At 39.1% G+C, this 19115-nt stretch overlaps 1 protein-coding gene across 1 annotated transcript; it reads right to left on the bottom strand.

Annotated features, from left to right (window-relative positions):
- Window positions 1-1550: 1550 nt before the first annotated feature.
- On the bottom strand, window positions 1551-17726 carry LOC107386991 (ferroxidase HEPHL1). The gene is made up of 20 exons (XM_015961713.3): window positions 17427-17726; window positions 16078-16322; window positions 11965-12177; window positions 11694-11888; window positions 11301-11555; window positions 9641-9809; window positions 9291-9430; window positions 9058-9189; window positions 8542-8747; window positions 8215-8359; window positions 7873-8085; window positions 6331-6547; window positions 6083-6222; window positions 5868-5993; window positions 5667-5773; window positions 4203-4437; window positions 3387-3526; window positions 3149-3302; window positions 3010-3024; window positions 1551-2417 (listed from the first exon to the last, which is right to left on the bottom strand). The coding sequence occupies exons 1-20, from the start codon at window positions 17600-17602 to the stop codon at window positions 2344-2346; spliced, it is 3297 nt and encodes a 1098-aa protein (XP_015817199.3). The 5' UTR covers window positions 17603-17726; the 3' UTR covers window positions 1551-2343.
- Window positions 17727-19115: the final 1389 nt, after the last annotated feature.

The following is a 19115-nucleotide window of genomic DNA, read 5'->3' as shown; positions in this document are numbered from 1 at the left end:
AAGCATCTGAAGGTTTCATGGGAAACCATTAATCACACGTCTTTGTGCCAAGTTTTATTAGATCAAATGTGAATTTTGTCCTAAATGACTTAAAATTCAAGCATTTTTGCTAACGAATAACATGGCAACTGCGTTTTCTCATCCTTTCCAGCCTCCTTATCTCTGGTGTGTGTGAACTGGCTCCCAGTGATCAGGATACTTGTGAAATTCCATTTTATATCTTCTGCTGACTTCTGTCTGAGTGGTTCCCCCATAGGTCACTGAGTCTGTTTAAATACCTGGAAACCAACGAATCCTGATGTCAAGTAACACTTCTGACAGAAGAAACTTTATAAAATAATAATAGTGTCTGGAAACATCCCTGCAGGGATCAGCTGTTGTTTTGTGGATCGATTCCATGTATCGATGGAACAGGAGAGCATAGCGAAGCATTGACGCAGCTCCAGCTGTTATTTGAGGTGTTTACAGATGTTTGCCACATTCTGTTTACTCCGGCAGATCCCATTTAAATCTGACTTGAGTGAAGCATTTTCAGCTCAGGTTACCAGAGTTTAAAATCGCTGTTGATTTCATTTTGGTTTGATCCTTCAAGATGTTTCTTTTAAAATGTCATGCAGTCGTTTCTCAACATCTGGCGCAGGCTTTAACAATCCCACAAGCCAAATTTATGTGATAAAATAGTGTTTTGTGACTTCCTGGAAAGTTTAAACAATTCTACTGTGCATAAGTAGATTTTTAGTATATTTTAGATTATTCAAAGTTATCATTAAGGTATAAAATAATTTCTACTATTTATTTTTTTCATTTCTTTAGAGCTGAATGTTACAATATCCTAATGCCTTTATGTATGTGCTGCCTTAACAAGTGAATTTCCCCACTGTGGGGTCAATAAATGTTATTCTATTCTATTCTATTTAAAAGTCTGATTTCAAAGTGTCCAACAAAAACTTGTTTTTCAGTTTAAAACTCATGTTTTTCCCGTGGACTCTGGCTCGGCTGCAATCGTTACGCGAGTCAATCAGCGAATGAACAACAGGGGCCAAACTAACACTGAAAGACTAATTTAAGTGTTTCTGAGGTCAAATTCTCAGATAAAGGGTTAAAAAAACACTCCCTATCTGCTCTGATTTGAAATTCGGGGAATCCATTTGTGCAGACGGGACAGAGGACCGCTCAGATAAGTCTAAGTGCCTGAGGGCTGGTTCGTCATTGTCTCGCTACAAACTCATCAAACACAGGTAAATGCAGGTAATCAGCTGTGAACGGTTTTATTTGAAACATTATCACTTCCTCCTAAATGATCTATTCAGTTGTGAAGTGAAATAAGTTCATTTATTCAGGTAGGAGGTTTAAAATCCGGCTTCTACATATTTGATTATAAATTTAGTCACGTTCAAAATGATAAATTCAAAACCAGAAAAGGTATAAAAATAAATAAATAAGTTGGTTAATAAACAGAAAGTCTAAATTTTTTTGATTTGAAATCAAGGAAATTATTACTCAGAATAAAAGTGAGGATCAAATATTTGAAATATTGAAATGCATCCAAATTCAAACAAAGCAGTCAGCCTTTTATTTTGCATGCGTAAGATACATAAGTAGACATACATAAGTAATTTTACACATTTTCCCAGTCAGTTTCAGCAGAAGCATCTTACATTTACATAAAAATATATGAAAAACATTCAAATTTTCCTGATAAAAATGTATTTTTTTAAATGCAAGTTTGTCTGCAGGACTTTACTTCCATGGTTACATAAAACATAATATCCAGTATATGGATGGTCCTTAACTGCACATTTTGAAAGCTAAAAAAGAAATATATTTCATAGATAATGTTATTTCTACTGTATTTTTTAAAGAAATATCAGGTCATGAGGCTTTTAAATCAGTATGCGTTATTTTCAAGTTTGTATTCATTTAAGTGTATTTAAAACCACCGGATAAACAACAAAATCAGTTATTTGCTTTTGTGCCAGCTTATTTATTTTCTAGTTGACAGATCGCCCCCTTGTGGTGACAAGTAAAACTTACAAGATGTCTTCACAGTGAGAAATCATTCCCAAAAAAATACATAATTTATTCACACAACGTCATTGTTTAGTCCAAATATAATTTAAAACATCTACCAAGACAAAACATTGATACATAAAGCTTCTTTTTGTTCTGGGGAGTAAAATCAGACTAAAACAGCAGCAGCCGTCATTTGAGGAAACTATTGTTTGATTGTTCACATAAATAACATCCAGCAAACATATGTGTAAAAACTATCCCTGCATTTTTGTAGTAGTGCATCAAGAAGCACCGTTGTGATTTCACACGTACAATCCAGCATCCGTGTTATTAGTGGTGCAGTTTAGCTGCAATGAGACCGAACATCAGAGTCTTAAAGGAAGATTTATTTTCAGACCCTGCTCCTGGGAAGAAAACACAAGAAAAACAAAATCAGAATTGGTGTTATGGCTAAATGTTCTGATCATTTTAGGCACAAAATTATTGTTTTTATAACAAAATAAAAGTGAGTCTGTCCGTCTGCAGGCACTCGTTTGACTCAGATGACAAAATGTCCCTTGCCCAACACCAACTAAGCAAAACAGGCAGATAACATTTACAAAAACATTCCTCTTGATTTGCAGTCCAGAGGAAAAAAAAGCCTGACCTTTAACCTTGTGCTAGAAACCCTGATCTGTGACTGTAATAACGGCCCTAAAAGAGTAGTTTATTGTTTTCTGTCACTTGTGTCAGACTTCTGCAGGTTTCTATGAATGATGGTTTGACGTGATTAGTTCCGAAACAAACACAAAACTAAAAATACTTAATAATCTAAAACATATTACTTATAAACTTAGTTTGAAGTCTGGCTCTGTGTGTTTTCTTGCTAGGCGAATGCAATCAAGACTTTTAAATGATGCCATCATCTGAAACGATGTTGTCGAAATAATTAAACACACGTATATGAGGTGTTAAACAATTACAGTAGTTTTCTACAAAAATTAGATTTTATGTTACCTGTTGTGGATTTCTCTGTAAATAAGGGAAAAAGCATAAAAGCAAGATGTCAGAGGAACCTAATAAAACCAGCTTTAAAGGAGTTCATGTTTCATTGTGAGACACACACACACACACACACCATGCTTTCCACGCTTACCTAAGATGGTATAGGTGGTATCCATGCCAGCGAACAAGTGATCGTCCACGTGGCAATGAAGCAACCACGTCCCCGCGTTTCCAGCCACCATCTCCATTTCCTGGGTAGACCCAGCGAAAAGATCGTAGACATCTCCCCTGTGCGTGGTATCAATCTGACACACAGAGGAAACACAGTCAGAACCACAAAGAGGAAATGTGAGGAGTTGAGAAAATCTTGGTTTTTAAACCAAACAAACCTTGTAGGTGAAAGTCTCCGCGTGGTAGTGGGCAGTGTGCACGTCGATGAAGTTTCCCATGGCCATGAGATGCCAGCTGACCCTCTGGCCCCGCCTCATCACCAGTCCACGAAGGTTTCCGTACACTCGACCATTAATTCCTGTCATAAACACACATTATCAATCAATTAGATGTTAAAAGCAATGAAGACATGATCGTGAAGAGAATGTACTTATTACATTTTTACTAAAATTATCTTTTTTTGTGTTTTTTGATCACATTTAAATGTTTAAGTTTTATTTTTCATGATAAATGTACTGGAAGTTTCATTTTTAGTTTTACAAATTCCTCAACGTTTTCATTCAGGTTCTTATAATTATTTGCACATAGGGATGTTCAATTTCAGCCTTTTTACAGATAACCGATAGACCGAAATAGTCTAACCATCAATTTCTGATATTGATATGAACCAATACCAATAACAAAACATACAAAAACTAAATTGTTTTAATTTAACAACATTTTGTACCTCCTACCTTGTAAACTTAAACTTTAAACATTAATTTTGCAAAATATGACAACCACTTGAATTAAGTTAAGCCATCTGTTCCAAATAATCTTAAACTTTACCTGTGATCTGCTTTATTTTGGCATTTTGAGTGCGAGGAAAAGTAGCTGAAGAGTATGGTATGTAAAACCGATACTGATTATTTTCGACATTACATTTTAATGCCAATAACAGACATCCCTACATTAAACATGTATTCCCCTCTAAAAGCGCCAGTAGTTTCCTCTTACAAAAACATTTTCTTCTTGCACTGATAACTCCACCTTACCATGCATCATGTTACTCTCATGAAAGCCAGGCCCCTTGTCAAAGGTGGTGGGGTCAACACCGAGGTATGTTCGAATGTTGTCATCCAGGTACCAGGACTGGTTTTCATCAAAGATCATAAAGAGCAGAGCAAAGTCCTTGTCCACATCCTTCCTGTATCTGTTGGACCCCTGGTTTTCACTCAGGGTGCCACATCTGCATATGATCAGCGGTCCAATAAGCCCGCTGTACAAGTCCTAAACAATAACACAAAAATGTGTTTTGTTAAAAGAGCTTCAGCTGCTATTCAGGTTTATAAGTGTTGCTGTGAAGTAGAGGTGGTCAGCATCATTGTGCCCATGTCGATAGATTTGGTAATAAAAAAATTAAATGATATGTGTAGGTTGGCAATGTTCATGTCCCTTTAAAATGCTGTGCTACGGACCGGATTGGGTGGAGTTAGGTGACTAGGTGCCATGATGGCTATAACCACAGCCATGGTGGGTATAACCAAAGCCACGGTGGATACAACCACGGCCACAGTGGCTATAACCACGGCCGGCCACGGTGGTTATAACCACGGCCACGGTGGTTATAACCACGGCCACGGTGGCTATAACCACGGCCGGCCACGGTGGTTATAACCACGGCCACGGTGGTTATAACCACGGCCACGGTGGCTATAACCACGGCCACGGTGGTTATAACCACGGCCACGGTGGTTATAACCACGGCCACGGTGGTTATAACCACGGCCACGGTGGCTATAACTACGAGCACAGCCAATGTGCTATGAGCATAGCAGTTGGCTGCTAGGACCACAGCAACTGTGGTACGGGCAGAGCACTGCACAGCCACGTTAGCGTAATATGATGACGCATGAGTTCAAAGTACACCAAAGACATTTGTTAAACATCAAATCTGAACAAAGATTCAAATATGAACACATTTTTCAATTACTGTACTTATAAACTGCCAAAACAATGCTTCTCAGTTACGTGTTGACCTATCACAAAACCTTTAATGTAAAGGAGTCTGTCCAGGCAGTGGGTGCTGTCATAACAATTAATAGCTATAGCCTTTGGCTGTTCTCGTAGCTACGGGAAAGCAGTCACAGCCTTTTGTGGCCACGGGAGCGCCCTCATTGCTACAATTGGAGCTCGGCCTCCCCCAGCTTTTTTGTAATGCTGTGTTATATTGCTTTTGCTACTGTATGTGGCTCATTAAACACATAAATCATTGTGCGCATGTGCTATTGTGCGCATGTGCTATTGTGTGTGGTTGTGTGTGCACCTGCTCACACGCTGCTGAGTTGTTGTGCCCCACCTAACTTATCATGCCAGAGACGTCCCTGTGTACGAGTATTGTCCATTTAAGGTAATCGAGGTGACCTGCTCAATAAATCAGGATATTGATTCAAGGCCGTATCACCCAGCCCTACTGCAAAGGAGTTCTGTGAGTGAGACAGTGTGAAGGACAGACGTACTTTAGGGTAGTTAACAGTAGAATGGTAGAAACTGACAATGCAGTTGAGATCATCAGGCCCAGGTCCGGAACTTTCAGGAATATCCCACGTCAGCTCAAGAATATTACCTAAAGCCAATAAACCCACACAATAATTACCAACCCTTGTGCTTTAATGAATAACCTAATTTTGGACTTTAAAATATATTCAAGAGATTCTCACCAGGTTGGACAGCAACATGTGAACCACTGGCCTTAAGTCCATTCAGGTTAAGAGAATATGGCCGACTTGCTTTGTTCTTAAATGTTATCACAACCCGCTCTCCGACCATTGCGTAGATACGCGGACCTGAAGGGAGGGATCATCTGTGTCATCCACAGTCTTTGAATTTGTTTTAGAAAAAATAAAGAAACACAAGAAAGAGCAACTAATCTTACCCAGAATCCCCAAATGTTGCTCGTGTGGCTGCCGATTCTTTCGAACGCTGAAGGTTTCATCGGTGTATTCCCTATACACTGCCTTCTTATAGCGGGATCCAATCCGGTCCGGCCCTTTACCCACAAATGTGTTACCTGGACTGGGAGACATGTCAATTTGCTTCCGTTAACATACATAAGTTATACCACTAACTGCAGGCTCTGGTTATAAAACCCAAGCACATACTCCCCCTGTTGTCTTTACTCACCTGTTGGCTTCGGAGGTTTGGAAAAATTCCAGCTCCCATTTTCTTGAAGGTGAGTAGTCCCATTCCTGCTCTTCAGCACTGATAAAATACTGCACCACCTTGGTTGGCTCTTTGTGTTTTTGCTTCTTTGATTTTCCTGGACAAAACCTCACCCTGTATAGCTGCCTCATGCCTGCTTCATAGTGGTCTGTTGTCCTGCATTCCACACCATACACACCTATCAGAGAGCAATGAGGAGATTTCTGAAGAAGCCTTAATGTGCAGTTTATTGTCTGAATTATAATTTTTTTATTATTATTACATCAATAAAGAAATAAAATTGACACTTGCCACCTGTAGATCCTCCACTAGAGGGCAGTAGAAATGTATAGGATTGGATATGGCAGGTTTTTGGTGAAGGTACAAATCCTAATACTCTATCTGGACACTTATGGTGCAGTTTATAATTAGTATGTAACTAGTAGCTGTTTTTAAAATATTTGCATCATATTTTAACAAATCATGGTTTTGTGGTTTGAAAATAATAATTTAAAAATTGTTATTCTTTTGTCATTTTTAAATGAAGAATTCTTAATCATCAAGAGTTCATAGAGTAATGTGTGAGCATGAACAATGGCCTCCAAGTAAACTGACAAAGAAAGCCCAAAACTGTCATTTTTCTGATTGTTTTAAAAAACAAGTTCATTGTGTGGCTGCCTGACCAACATTTTGAATTCATTAGTTAATAAAAAACATTCTTAGTGATCAAAACAGATTAAATGTCCAGACAGGGCATTATACCTAAGTGCTTTTGCAAAATAATTAAAGGCACACTTAGCAGTTTAACTTGCTTTTAGTACCCCCTACTGTCCATTATTATTATTTGTGGTCAAAGCAAAAGTGAAACTTTTCTCCTTGCTGAACGTTTGTTGTTTTAACACCTTAATCTAACAGCTGAGATGTCTCCCCAGCCTTCATTAGGGTCTACAGGAGTGATTAAACACTAAATTAACAGATCAACTGTGTTCATGATCTAAAACATGGAGGAAACCTGCTGAAAGTAGACTGCAGTGCCAGGTATGTCAGCTCAATGTTTTATCAGTCATGACCAGCACTCTGAAGTTGCAAATGCGGTATTCTGACCACAGCAGGTGGTAGGGGTCTGAGTGACATTTCATTAACTCTGTAAAGGGTCGTTTAGCACATAATGGCTTAAGAGAATTATTTAAAAATATGAGAAAGTTGCAAGGTATCATTTTAATTTGTGTCACTTTGCTCTTATTAATACACGGTTAGACTGCTTTTAAAAGCTAATATTGCATGTTCCATGTATGGAATCACACAGATATATATATGTGGGAATTAAAAACAATTAGAGGAAACCATTTTCACATTTCCTGTTGTTTGTTGAAATAAAAATAAAAAATTCTTCACAAATCCTGTCACTGTACAATTTCAGCAGGAGTTATGTTTTGTTATGAGAAGATAATCTTATTTAAAGTTCATCAGTCTTGCAGACCTGCCGAAAATGTGCGTTTGAACATAACAAGTGATGCGACTAACCAGGGTTGTTTGGATGCATGACGAAAGTCGAAGACATATGAGGAAACAAGGTGACCGTGTCCCGGGTGTTGTTGAACATCTTAACCGTGTTTTCCTCAAAAAAGATACCATGCATGTCTGTTTCCGAGCCCATTCCAAAGGCGTACCACACAACATTGTCTCCGGAACACATCCCCAGTCCAAATAGGTTCCCGTACAGGCGACCGTTAACAGCTAAAATAAACAAAAAAATAAAAAATAAAAAAATCAGAATAATTCCTTTTGATTGTCAAAATACAGTCTAGAAGCACCAATCTTTACCAAATTACTCAAAACTCAGCATGTTATGGTAGATGTTGTTACCGTGCTTTCTGTTGCTCTCCAAGAAGTCTGGATCTTGCTTATTTGTTTCACTGCTGCCAAATCTTTCAATGTTCTTGTTCAAATACCAGCTCAAGTTTTCATCGATGATTGAAAAAAGGAGGAAGAACTCCTTATCCACGCGCTTCTGTAAAACAATAAGCACACAGAGTCAGGATGTTTAGATTTTGTTTACATTTGACACAAATCTAAAGGTACTTCAGGCATCCGTTCTAAAACAATCACAGACTTAAGTTTAGGAAGAAAGTTCATGTGCATTCAAGTTTCTTAAATGTGAATTTTCTGCACGGATGAGAATGCATGTTAGACCTGGTGTCCATTCTTTCCCAGAACATTGGGTTTGCACACAAGCATAGGCCCACATAACCCAGAGCTGGTGTCCATGACGGGATCAGAGGCTGAGTAGTACATGTAGGGAATACAATCCGGATCGGATGAAGAGGGGCCTTCCAGAACTCGCCATTTGTAGGTGAATTCAGATCCTGGATGGACATGGGCTCCTGGATGGTTAGTTCCTATGAAGAAAAAGACAAAAGGAGAAACAAATCAGATCTGAGATGATCCACATCTACACAGAATCATTATTTTTTTAATTCATAATTTTCTTTTTTTGGTAAATAAAGACATTCTTGCCCAAGTCTGCCTTCTCATGGGAAAACATGGAACAAAAACCTACAGTTCATCAGTAGTTTCTCCATTAGTCTGTGTTCTGAATGAATCTTTCAGTGTTTTTCAGATAAATATTCATGGAAAATTACAGCATCCCAAAAAATGACTCCTCATGTTTTTGAGTGTCTTTACTGAAGTAACTGATTCATCCCTCACCATCTTCATAGTCGGTTCCCTGGAAGTGTTTTTTATAGTGAAGTCCATGAGGATGCATACTGACATTGTGGTCTGCCTTGTTCCACAACGTCACCAGGAGAAAGTCTCCTACCTCGCACCTCAACACTGGACCTGAAAAAACATGGAGAAAAAGCTAAAGGTTGACGTATGATAGAAAAAAGACAAGATGGTTGACATTTAACTAGGCCTTTGGTGGAAAACAGAAGACTTACCCATGAGTCCTAAATGTCTGTCATAATGAGTTGTCGGTTTTTTAGTGGTGAAGGTGGCATCTGTGTACTGTACAAACTTCGTTTTATAATATCTGGCTCCAATTCTTCCATTGCTTCTGCCGAAATACAATTCGGATGTGCTATGAGAGGAAAGAGAGGAAAGTATTTTACTGATTAGATTTTCAGTAATCATGTTGGGACCTCACACTTGGTGTTTCAGGGGCAAACCCTATCTTGGGAACCAATGCTTAATGTGAAACTGACTCAGTTGTAGCCATTGCCAGTGTCAATCAGCACCTTTTGGAGAGCAACAGCAATGATGTTGCCGGAGCATACCATTGTTTACCCACCTGCCCGGCTCAGTGAGAGATGTATTGCTGATCAAATTTTTTCCTGTTGGAGCATAGTTCCACAGGATTGTCTCTGCTGCCAGGTAGTAATGCCTCTCTATGCCAAATTTTGAAGTGGAGCTGGGCTTAGTTCCACATGACACCACATGATAAAGGGCCTGCATCCCAGCTGAAAAATAAAAAAAAGACACTTACACAAAGAAAAGGGTTTGTTTATAGGCTCAACTACAGGACACCAAATGTAATGTTTGTGGAAAAAAAATATTGCACATGTTGTTTTTTAATATTTAGCTTACTTTTGTTACAGTTGGCATGTGATCATCACATGGGAAATAGCCTAAAAATGTTAAATCAAAATCTCTAAATAACATTTAGATTTAACATTTAGGTTTAGACTAAACATTTAACATATAGATTAAAATTTAACATTTACATTTGATTTAAAGCATCTCAAAAGATTTCTAACACTTTAAGCTATTTTTAAGCTGGTTTCAGTGGATCTTCCCTACAGCCATAAACTTCAGTTAGCTCGTGTTAGCGTTAGCTCAGCTGCCGCAGGGTTGTGTACAACAGTTGTAATTCTGCTTTCCACCAGTAGAAAGGAGAATTAGAACATGTATTTAGTGTTAGCTTGGCAAGCCATCCTATTTATGTGAATATATATTCTATCCAAGAGCAATAGGGAGAGTTCTGCCGTGGGCGGGATCTACGGTTGTCTTTTAACCTGTCTCCACATGCTATTGGACAATAAACAACGTGGCATACTCACCTCTACAGATGTCAGCCAACCAGGCAGTCCACATTACACCATTAAAGAAGACACACATACATCCTTTTTCAAAATAAAGAACTTAAGGACCTGTATCTGCTCTTGACTCAAAGAAAAGCCCAAGTCTAAATAGTCCAAAGTTGATGCCAAAGCCATTTCAAATAAGCTATCGCTATTTTGTTCTGCTCCGTCACATCATCACGCCAACAAATAGAGCGCTGTGATTAGCATAACACAATACTGCTCAGGCTAATGGTAGACCTGCTGAAGTCCCAATGGAGCGTGGCTAGATCGACGTGCAGAACAAAATAATTTTGCTTCGGCAGCTGATGGCCTAGATCTCTAGTATAATTTAGTGTTGCTTTAACAATTAGATTTAAGCAAAAAACAATAAATAAAAAAATTAGATGTACACAAAAATGAGATTTACATTAACCATTTAGATTTGCTAAAAAAGTGTGAAGTGTAAACATTCTGTTATATGACAGTCTTTAGGCAATTTTCAATCTAAATGTGATGAAAGTGTGCTAACTGTAAAATAATCTTTTCCGCAAAAAATTTACACTTCCCACACTCTATACTTGTTTTCCTTGAGAAGCTATGCGAGGACATCCAGAATATAAATAACTGTCAGCAGTTTGATTTACTAAGTAAATTCTACAGAACGCCAAAATAATGACATCACTTATGTAACTGATGAGTGAGAATTACTGGTACTCCTGTTGAACAAGTATGTCTCATTCAGCGAAGGGCTCAATGGACTTTAGAGCCTGTTAAAATGCTCATCCAGGCTAGTGGAGCTCCCGCTGTGGGAGCACTCGTAACACAAAGCATAGCTAGCCAAAGCCAAAGGTCAGAGCTGATGCACAAGCCAAAGGTCAGATATCATACCTAGAAAGTGGTCATTAACCTGGCAGCTCAAGAGCCACTTTCCTTTCCCCCTTGGGATCATCTTGGCTGTAATGAAGGTGGCTGGAAACAGGCTCACGGTGTCGCAGCGGTGGCCGCGGTCCATAAGCGTGTTCCCTTGGTAAGAAATGCTGTGAATATCCACCTCATTACCAAGTCCAGCCATATGACAGGCCACCGCACGGTGCTGGCAGATCTTCAGTCCAGGCAGATTACCGTACATGTACCCATTAATAGCTGTTGACAAAGGGGAGGACAATTTTCGAGAGTAAAAACATGGAAACCATTTGTTTTAAACACTAATCTTCTATCAGTGGATTGGGAATGATTATTTATGAGAAAACAAAGTCAGAAAGAAATGTAAAAAGTTGTTACAATGCATCATGTTTGACTCCCGGAAGCCTGGATCATTCACATCGACCCCTCCTGGATCAGTGCAGAGTTTCACGTTGTCGTCTATATACCAGCTCTGGTTTTCGTCCACCACGGTGAACAGAAGGTAGAAATACTGATCCACATCATAGCGAACTGACTCTTCTGGATTATTTTTATTAGATTTCCTCAAGGTTCCTGTAAGCACAGAGAAATACAAAAACACAGTAAAAGGTGCATTTAATCTTTTTTGAAGTGAAATGCGTGGGCGTACCTTCTTTGCAGGTGATAAGTGGTCCGACAAGTCCTGAGTAAGTGTCTCTTGCCGTGTTTACGTGGGAGTGGTAGATCCAGGTTATACAGTCGGGATCGTCGTCCGTGGGGCCGTGTTCTGGTTTGACCTCCCAGCGGTAAGTGTATGATCCTCCTGGAGGTACGTGGTCATCCATTTTGGAACTCTCCTGTGTCCGATCTGGATAAAGAGCTCCTGACAGACCAAAAAATAACATTAGTGCTGGATAATTTAGTTTCTTATTAAGTTTAAATTTCCATGCCCAACTCTCACTATATGCTAGCAAGAATATTCTTGCTTCCGTTCTTTGGAAAATGTTCATCTTTTGTTATTTTAACACTGACAGAACAAAGATCTTACTATTCATGTAACATCGGTCTTTAAGTTGGTGCAAATTAGATGAAAAACCTATTTTTGCAGCATAGATAAATCATATTTTATATGAATTCAAACATTTCTCAGCCGATGTTTTGACACCTTATTTGCATCACTTTTTCAAAGGTAAATTTTTGCACTCCAAAGGCTTTTTAAAGGGGATTTAAATCCAGATAATTTCATCAATTTTAATCTTTTTTATTCATCTCTATGCTCTTTTGTCTTTCCAGAAGTCTGAAGACATTTTTCACACATTTTTCTCAACATTTCTTCTAATTCCACTCATTTGTTTGTTGCATTTTTGGCTTTTAAACCCTGAGCAGCACAGCAAGTCATCTGTAAAGAGACAAAATTTGGATTATTTCTCTTCATTTCTAGAGATCCTGTGCTTGAACTGCATAAATGCAAATAATTCTGAAAGCTTTCAAAGGCCTTGTATTTGTTAAATTTTGTCTTGATCCTTTTTGACTCATTTTCTTGTTTTCCACATGACAAAGCTTATAAAGAATCAGCTAATTTAATAGCTTTTCTTGTCTTCTCTTCTTCTGTTCCTACATCTTTCCCCTCCCTTTTCTGCTCTTACGTGATTGATATGTTCTGTAGACGTTCCCAGAAGCGTAAGAATCAATAAAGTGGATTTTCTGAAATAGATCTGAATGTTTCTGACGAGAAATGGGGAGTTTGGGTTTGAGCTGCAGACTCCAAACACGCAAAATGAATTTGTGACCGGACATTCCACATTTAGCACGGCGGTGAAACAGCAAGTAAATATGTAAGTTGGTTTTCTCAGAAGCAGCAGGGATCTGTCACATTGGAGGGGCCACATAGACATTTTGGGTAATTTACTGGAAATTTCCAAGCTATTTGGCAATATTGACTAAGTATTGTTAAATTTATAATAAAAATAATCAAATACCATTTTATAAATAACTTTATAAACAAAAAAGTAAAAACGTTGAATGTTTCTAATATTTTTAACAACTACCTTTCAGCTATATATATATATATATATATAGCCATGCCCTGATGTGGGGCTGGGGTGTGCGTCGACATGGTCAGGACATAGAAGGGGGTGCGCGGCTAAATAAGTTTGGGAACCACTGCCCTAGACAAAGGTTCCCAAACTTATTTAGCCGCGCACCCCCTTCTATGCCCCGACCATGTCGACGCCCCCCCATATATATATATATATATATATATATATATATATATATATATATATATATATCAGATGTCAAGCTAAACAGGCAGGGTTATAAAAATTTCCCCATCACTTTCATTTTTTAAATACTAATTAATAAACATTCGATACCATTACAATTTCCTTTGATTTCATTTTAAATAAATATTTAGAGTGCCCAGGTAGCACATAAACAATGCAATTTAACGGTTTTCTTAAAGTAGGAACGTTTAACCTGTGCGGCCAGAGCGCGCTCCTTCCTTCTGCTCTGCGTAAACCTGACCTGATCACCTACTTGTGTGTAATCAAATGTCAATAGGGGACAAGATATAGCCATGATGTTCACTTTTACCTCAGACCGACTTATTGCTGTTTTATGGTGTGGCTGAATCTGCGATCCGCTGCCACGCTGACTGGAGTAACAAATGCTGCAGTAACATGAGATGTGGTCAGGTTCATGAGGAGTCACTGGCTGGAGCGGACCCGACTCATCCCAGAAGCTAATATCTTAATTTGACCTTGAATGAAAAATAACCTCTTAAAAGTTTTTATCGTGGTGGAGGCAGCATTCATTTCTGCCTTCAGTCTGACGGCGCGCCGGAGTTAAAGCAGCGTGTGCGCTTATTGAATCTGTGTGTGTGTGCGCGCGCACGCGCGCGCGGCACAGCCGCTCCAGTCACCGCGTCTCGCGCTATTTAAACCAATGTTGTAAAATGACTTCTGCCCAGCCCAGATGTGCTCACTTGTGCACCTGTGAGCCGTGGTTCAGCCGGAACGCGTCTGACCTCTGACAGACGCACTCTGAACTTCAGATCGTCAGCGCGCTGTCAATAGCCTGAATGGGAATCATTTCTTGTTATTTTGTTACATCCACAATGTTCTGTGTGTGAGGTTTACAATGTCAGAACACCTGCATGAGACAGGGTGTTAATTACAATTGGCCAGAATGACTCACCACCTTCAGATTTCTCCAACACCGTTAAAAATGATCAAATACGGAACATATCGGCGTGCGCAGGCCAGAGGGCTGAAGCTCGGCGCATTGTTATTATGAAGCTAGGGCACATGTGGAGGACACGCACGCGCGCGCAAAAGTATACTTGTTTTCAATTACATTTATTGTGCCCACTTACTTTTTCTTTGGCCCACCCACAAATGAGTTTCTACGCTAATGGTGACATATGACAGACTTCTCTGAGCTCCGCAGCCATTACACTTTTCACCTCGCGCACCCCCTAGCGGCAGCTCGCGCACCCCCAGGGGTGCGCGCACCACACTTTGGGAATCCCTGGTCTAGGGTATCTCTTAGCCAATCGCAATGGCAAATTTAAATTCAAATGCAGTGCAGAGTTCTTACCTGACAATGGCACAACACTGACAGTTTTAGGCAATAAAAATTAAAATTTTAACTAAAATCCACCAAAGTGCAAAACTATTGACTACACGTGTCTGCAGCATGATTAGACACACATTTATAGTTTATCAGAAAAAAAAAGTTGATTTGGGGGTGACTTGCTTTTTAAGGTTCTAACATTGTGCGTTCCTAATATACAATAGAAGACCAGAGGAGTGCTGGCTTTCTCATTTGCCACCTCAAAACTTTGGAATGAACTTCCACTTCATGTGAGTCAGGCCTCTTTGTTAGCCCGTTCTAACGCAGCCTTGAAACCCCATTATTTTATTGCTGATTTTCATTAATTTGCTGTGTTTATTTTCTCATTTGTATTGCATTATTTTCACGTATTCTGTTTTCATTGTTCACCTGTTGAGCTCTTTGGTCAGCTTCCATGCCATTTTTAAAAGTGCTATTGAGATAAACTGGATTGGGTTGGACTGCGGCTGGAATAAGGTAAGCATGCAGGAGAGTCTAGCAGATGCAAAAACTGAGAGAATTATGTTTGTCATTCTCAGATTTGTGCATCAAAAATCTACATTTATTTAATCAAACACTCAACCTCTAATGATTTTGCTGCTTTCTGTTATTTAAAGTGACCACACCAGTCATATTGCATGATTGCATGCTGCTATAAAGACTTGCAAGAAGTAAATATAAGAGGAAACTAGTGTTTGTCCTTGTTATGGGAAGCGTTAAAGCCTGAACCTAAACACCCATGATCCATATATAACATATTCCTAATGACCCTTTTACTAAAGATTCCCCAAAATGAAATTTTTGGTCCGATACCGATTTCCCATAAATGAGATCACTATTATGGCCGATAACTGATATACTGACATTAATGCTTCTGAAATCAGCTATTTTGTATAAAATGAAAATTATTAAAGCTGAATTTACATTATTATGTACAAACACCACACACATTTACACTTCTGAGATGCTGTCACATGGCTAAACAATCACACATCACCCCCTTCACCATCTGAAACAGATAAACAAATGGAACCAAGATGGAAAAAATATCGGTTGTTAATATCGGCCCAGTTTTATTTATCGCACCGATACTGATATGTTACAAAAATGACTAACATCAGCCGATACCGATAATGATACCGATATATTGTCCATCCGTACACTTTACCTTCTGCAGTCTTCCGGTAGAAAACCCCATGGGGGTGCATGGAATAGTTCTGTGACCCAAAGTTCTTCATGTGGATGATGATGGTGTCATGGACCTCTGCTCGTAATATAGGCCCCAGAAAGCCCAACCATTCTGGCCGGGCAGCCTGGGTTCTGTAGGAACAGTCTGTATATTCTCGGTACATAGCCTTCTTATAGACCCGACCGATACGGTGAGGTCCGTTCTCCAGGTAAACCTTTGCATGCCTGGGATGAATAAAAATGATAAAGGGTGGGATTAGTAGAGAATGTATAAGAAGTCAAAATTGGGGTTAAAAATTTGTGTTAACATGGTACAAAATGGGATTATACTTAGATTTCACAAAAGTTCAATAATAATAAATGATGTCATTTGTATAAGTCTAAATTTAATAAATTAGGGTCAGAGGTTAAATAGAAACAGGTGTAATCCTGCATCACAAACTGCATCTGGCTGCATCCCTGTAACAACTGGATGTGTGATTGTTGTGATTGCACGTTTTGAAGGGTAATAAGCAGTTACTGAAGCTGCAGCGAATGCAGTTTCACTACAGCGTGTCCAGCTGGAAGCACAAGGAAGGAGGAGCGATAGATGAAGGCATCTCAAAAACATAAACATTCATGTACTGTAGGGATATTTAAAAAATGCTTGATGGATTCATTTTAAGTGATGGCACTATTAGAGATCTGATCACCACTGTGTGATCAATGGTGCATTTAGTGTAAAAGGGATTTATGTGGTTAACACGGTCTAAAAATAGCCATGCAATTCTTTTATTATCTGACTCAAATAATGTGCTAACTTCATGGCTCGCTAATGAATTATGTGCAAAGTTTTCATGGTCATTAAATGTAATGATAAGCAGCTGCATTTAAAAGGACTATTGAAGAAAATAGCATCATTAGATGATAAAACCTAGTATTTAATTCACATTAATATGTGACAAAACGCATTAATAGTTGCTTCTCACCCAGTTTTGCTTAAAAAATGCCTTTTGCATGATGCCATTCTTATTTTCCCAACTAGTTGTAAACTTTGGATATAAAAAGTCTTGTTTGCATGTTAACTAGTACTCAGACTAAAGCCTTATCTTCTTTCCAAAGTGCACCACTTGTTGTGAGTTAATCTCAGAATTTGCTGATGCCTTATTTCTGAGAGATTCTCAGCAGATGAAACATCAAAAGGAACCAAAGAACAATGATAAAATGAAAGAATGAGGACCAAAACTGTCATTCACCTTAGACTAAACTCATCTTGGTTAATTCAACAGCTGAATCTCGTTATTTCAAAGCATTTTCAAACTATTAACTTCTCTGGATCTGAACACTTACTCGTCTTCTGCGATGGTTTTGCCGTTGATGAGGTTTTTTCCACTCGGTGCGTAATCCCACATTTCCTCCTTGATCGCCACACAGTAAACCCACACCTTGCCTTTACGGTTACCGTCCGCTCCCCGCAGCAGAACCAGCACCAAGCAGCCCGCCAGCAGTCCCAAGGTCCGTGCCATGTCCGGATGAGTTGGACGGATTTGAAACCGAGAAGAACCCCCGGCTGAGTGGCAGTGCGCGCAGGAAGCAGCGCTTATGAAAGGGAGCACAGTCGGTCCATTCACCCGCAGGGACACCGGTGGCGCGACCGCCTCCACGTGGTACCGAATGGGCAGGGATAAACCAGCTCACTCAGCCCCTCTTATCAATTATAATTTAGATGGAATTAAACTCGTCTGTTTAAGATTTTAACCCGTTTGTGACAAAATGCACCGGTTTCCATCCATCCCCAAGTTTTCACTTTTTCTTTCTCCATCTCCAAGAAAATCCCTCAATCCAAGTGGTTTTGACTCATTTCCCGACCTGTTTTTGTTGATGAAATATGTGATCTGTAAATTAGAAATCAAAAACCTCATGAACTCAAAGGGTGAATCAGGGATGTACATAAATCGGGAAAGAAAAAGCAACGAAATCATAGGATTTTTTAGGTTATTTAATTATAGCCTGTCCTTTATGCCTGATTTGTTCCTATTTTAAAGGTGTGGAAAAATATAAGAATAAATCTGTTTGACATTAGTCCCAATAAACTCATTCTCAAGGGTAAAAGGTGCTGCCAAGGAATTTGGACCACAAATGACTAAAGCCATACTTTGCAGCTTTTTCATATTTTTATCTGATGTATGCCTAGACAGCACACATACGCTGCAGATAATCATAAATTTTTAGCTGACGTGCCTAGTGCTGTAGTCTGGTTCCAGAACGTTTCCTGCATGTTTTAGGTCATGAACACAGCTGAAGTGTTTGATTTAGGTGTAGGTAGACCGGCAAATGGTGTGTCATGTGTCTATGAACCTGCTAACCAAAGCTTAATGCGAAGACATCACCTTCAGTTCCCATCAGAACAAATCGCTTCTTCAGATTTGCTGGTTCTGATTAACATCACACGTCATCCATTCACTGTCTCATCCACTTTAGTTACACCATACATTTAGTTTTAAAGTTAGTCTAGTTTAATTTGTTAGTAATACAATTCTTAACTTTTAAACTTGACTCTCTCTCTTCTGTTGTCTCTGAACGAATACGAAGTTGTTATCTAATCCCTGCATTAAAAAGATCCAATCGTCCGGTTTAAATAACCTCACAGATCAGTAAGGTGGATTTCATATTGCCTATGGAATCCTACGCCTTATGGCTTATTAAATAACACGTAATTTAAATCATTACATAGGGATGAATCATTCCTGTAGAAATGAATGAAGGCTGAGGAGACGTGTCAGCAGTTAGATTGTGATGTTAAAAAGAGAAAGCACAGCAAGGAGAGGAGTTTAACTTTTGTTTTTAACAGACACTAGCGGGTGCTAAAGGCAAGCCAAAACTGTCTAGTATCACTTTAATCATGATGCAGTTTTATTGCTCTTCCTTGAACCGTCACCTTATCGTGGTGGAGGAGTTTGAATGCCCTAGTGATCCTAGGAGCTATGTTGTCAACTCCCACCTCCGTCAGAGCATTGACCACGTCCCGAGAGCAGTGGG

Source organism: Nothobranchius furzeri, chromosome 10, assembly GCF_043380555.1.
Source record: "Nothobranchius furzeri strain GRZ-AD chromosome 10, NfurGRZ-RIMD1, whole genome shotgun sequence".
Lineage (NCBI taxonomy): Eukaryota > Metazoa > Chordata > Actinopteri > Cyprinodontiformes > Nothobranchiidae > Nothobranchius > Nothobranchius furzeri.
This window is presented reverse-complemented; position numbering and strand designations above follow the sequence as displayed.

What these genes read in the sequence shown, in the direction of transcription:
- LOC107386991 (XM_015961713.3), bottom strand. Translation starts at nt 17,602, where the DNA reads ATGGCACGGACCTTGGGACTGCTGGCGGGCTGCTTGGTGCTGGTTCTG. An exon ending in GGAGAGCAACAGAAAGCACG is followed by an intron (nt 8,086 to 8,214) that starts GTAACAACATCT and finishes TGTTTATTTTAG; the next exon opens with CTGTTAACGGTCGCCTGTAC. An exon ending in CTACTGTTAACTACCCTAAA is followed by an intron (nt 4,438 to 5,666) that starts GTACGTCTGTCC and finishes GTTATTGTTTAG; the next exon opens with GACTTGTACAGCGGGCTTAT.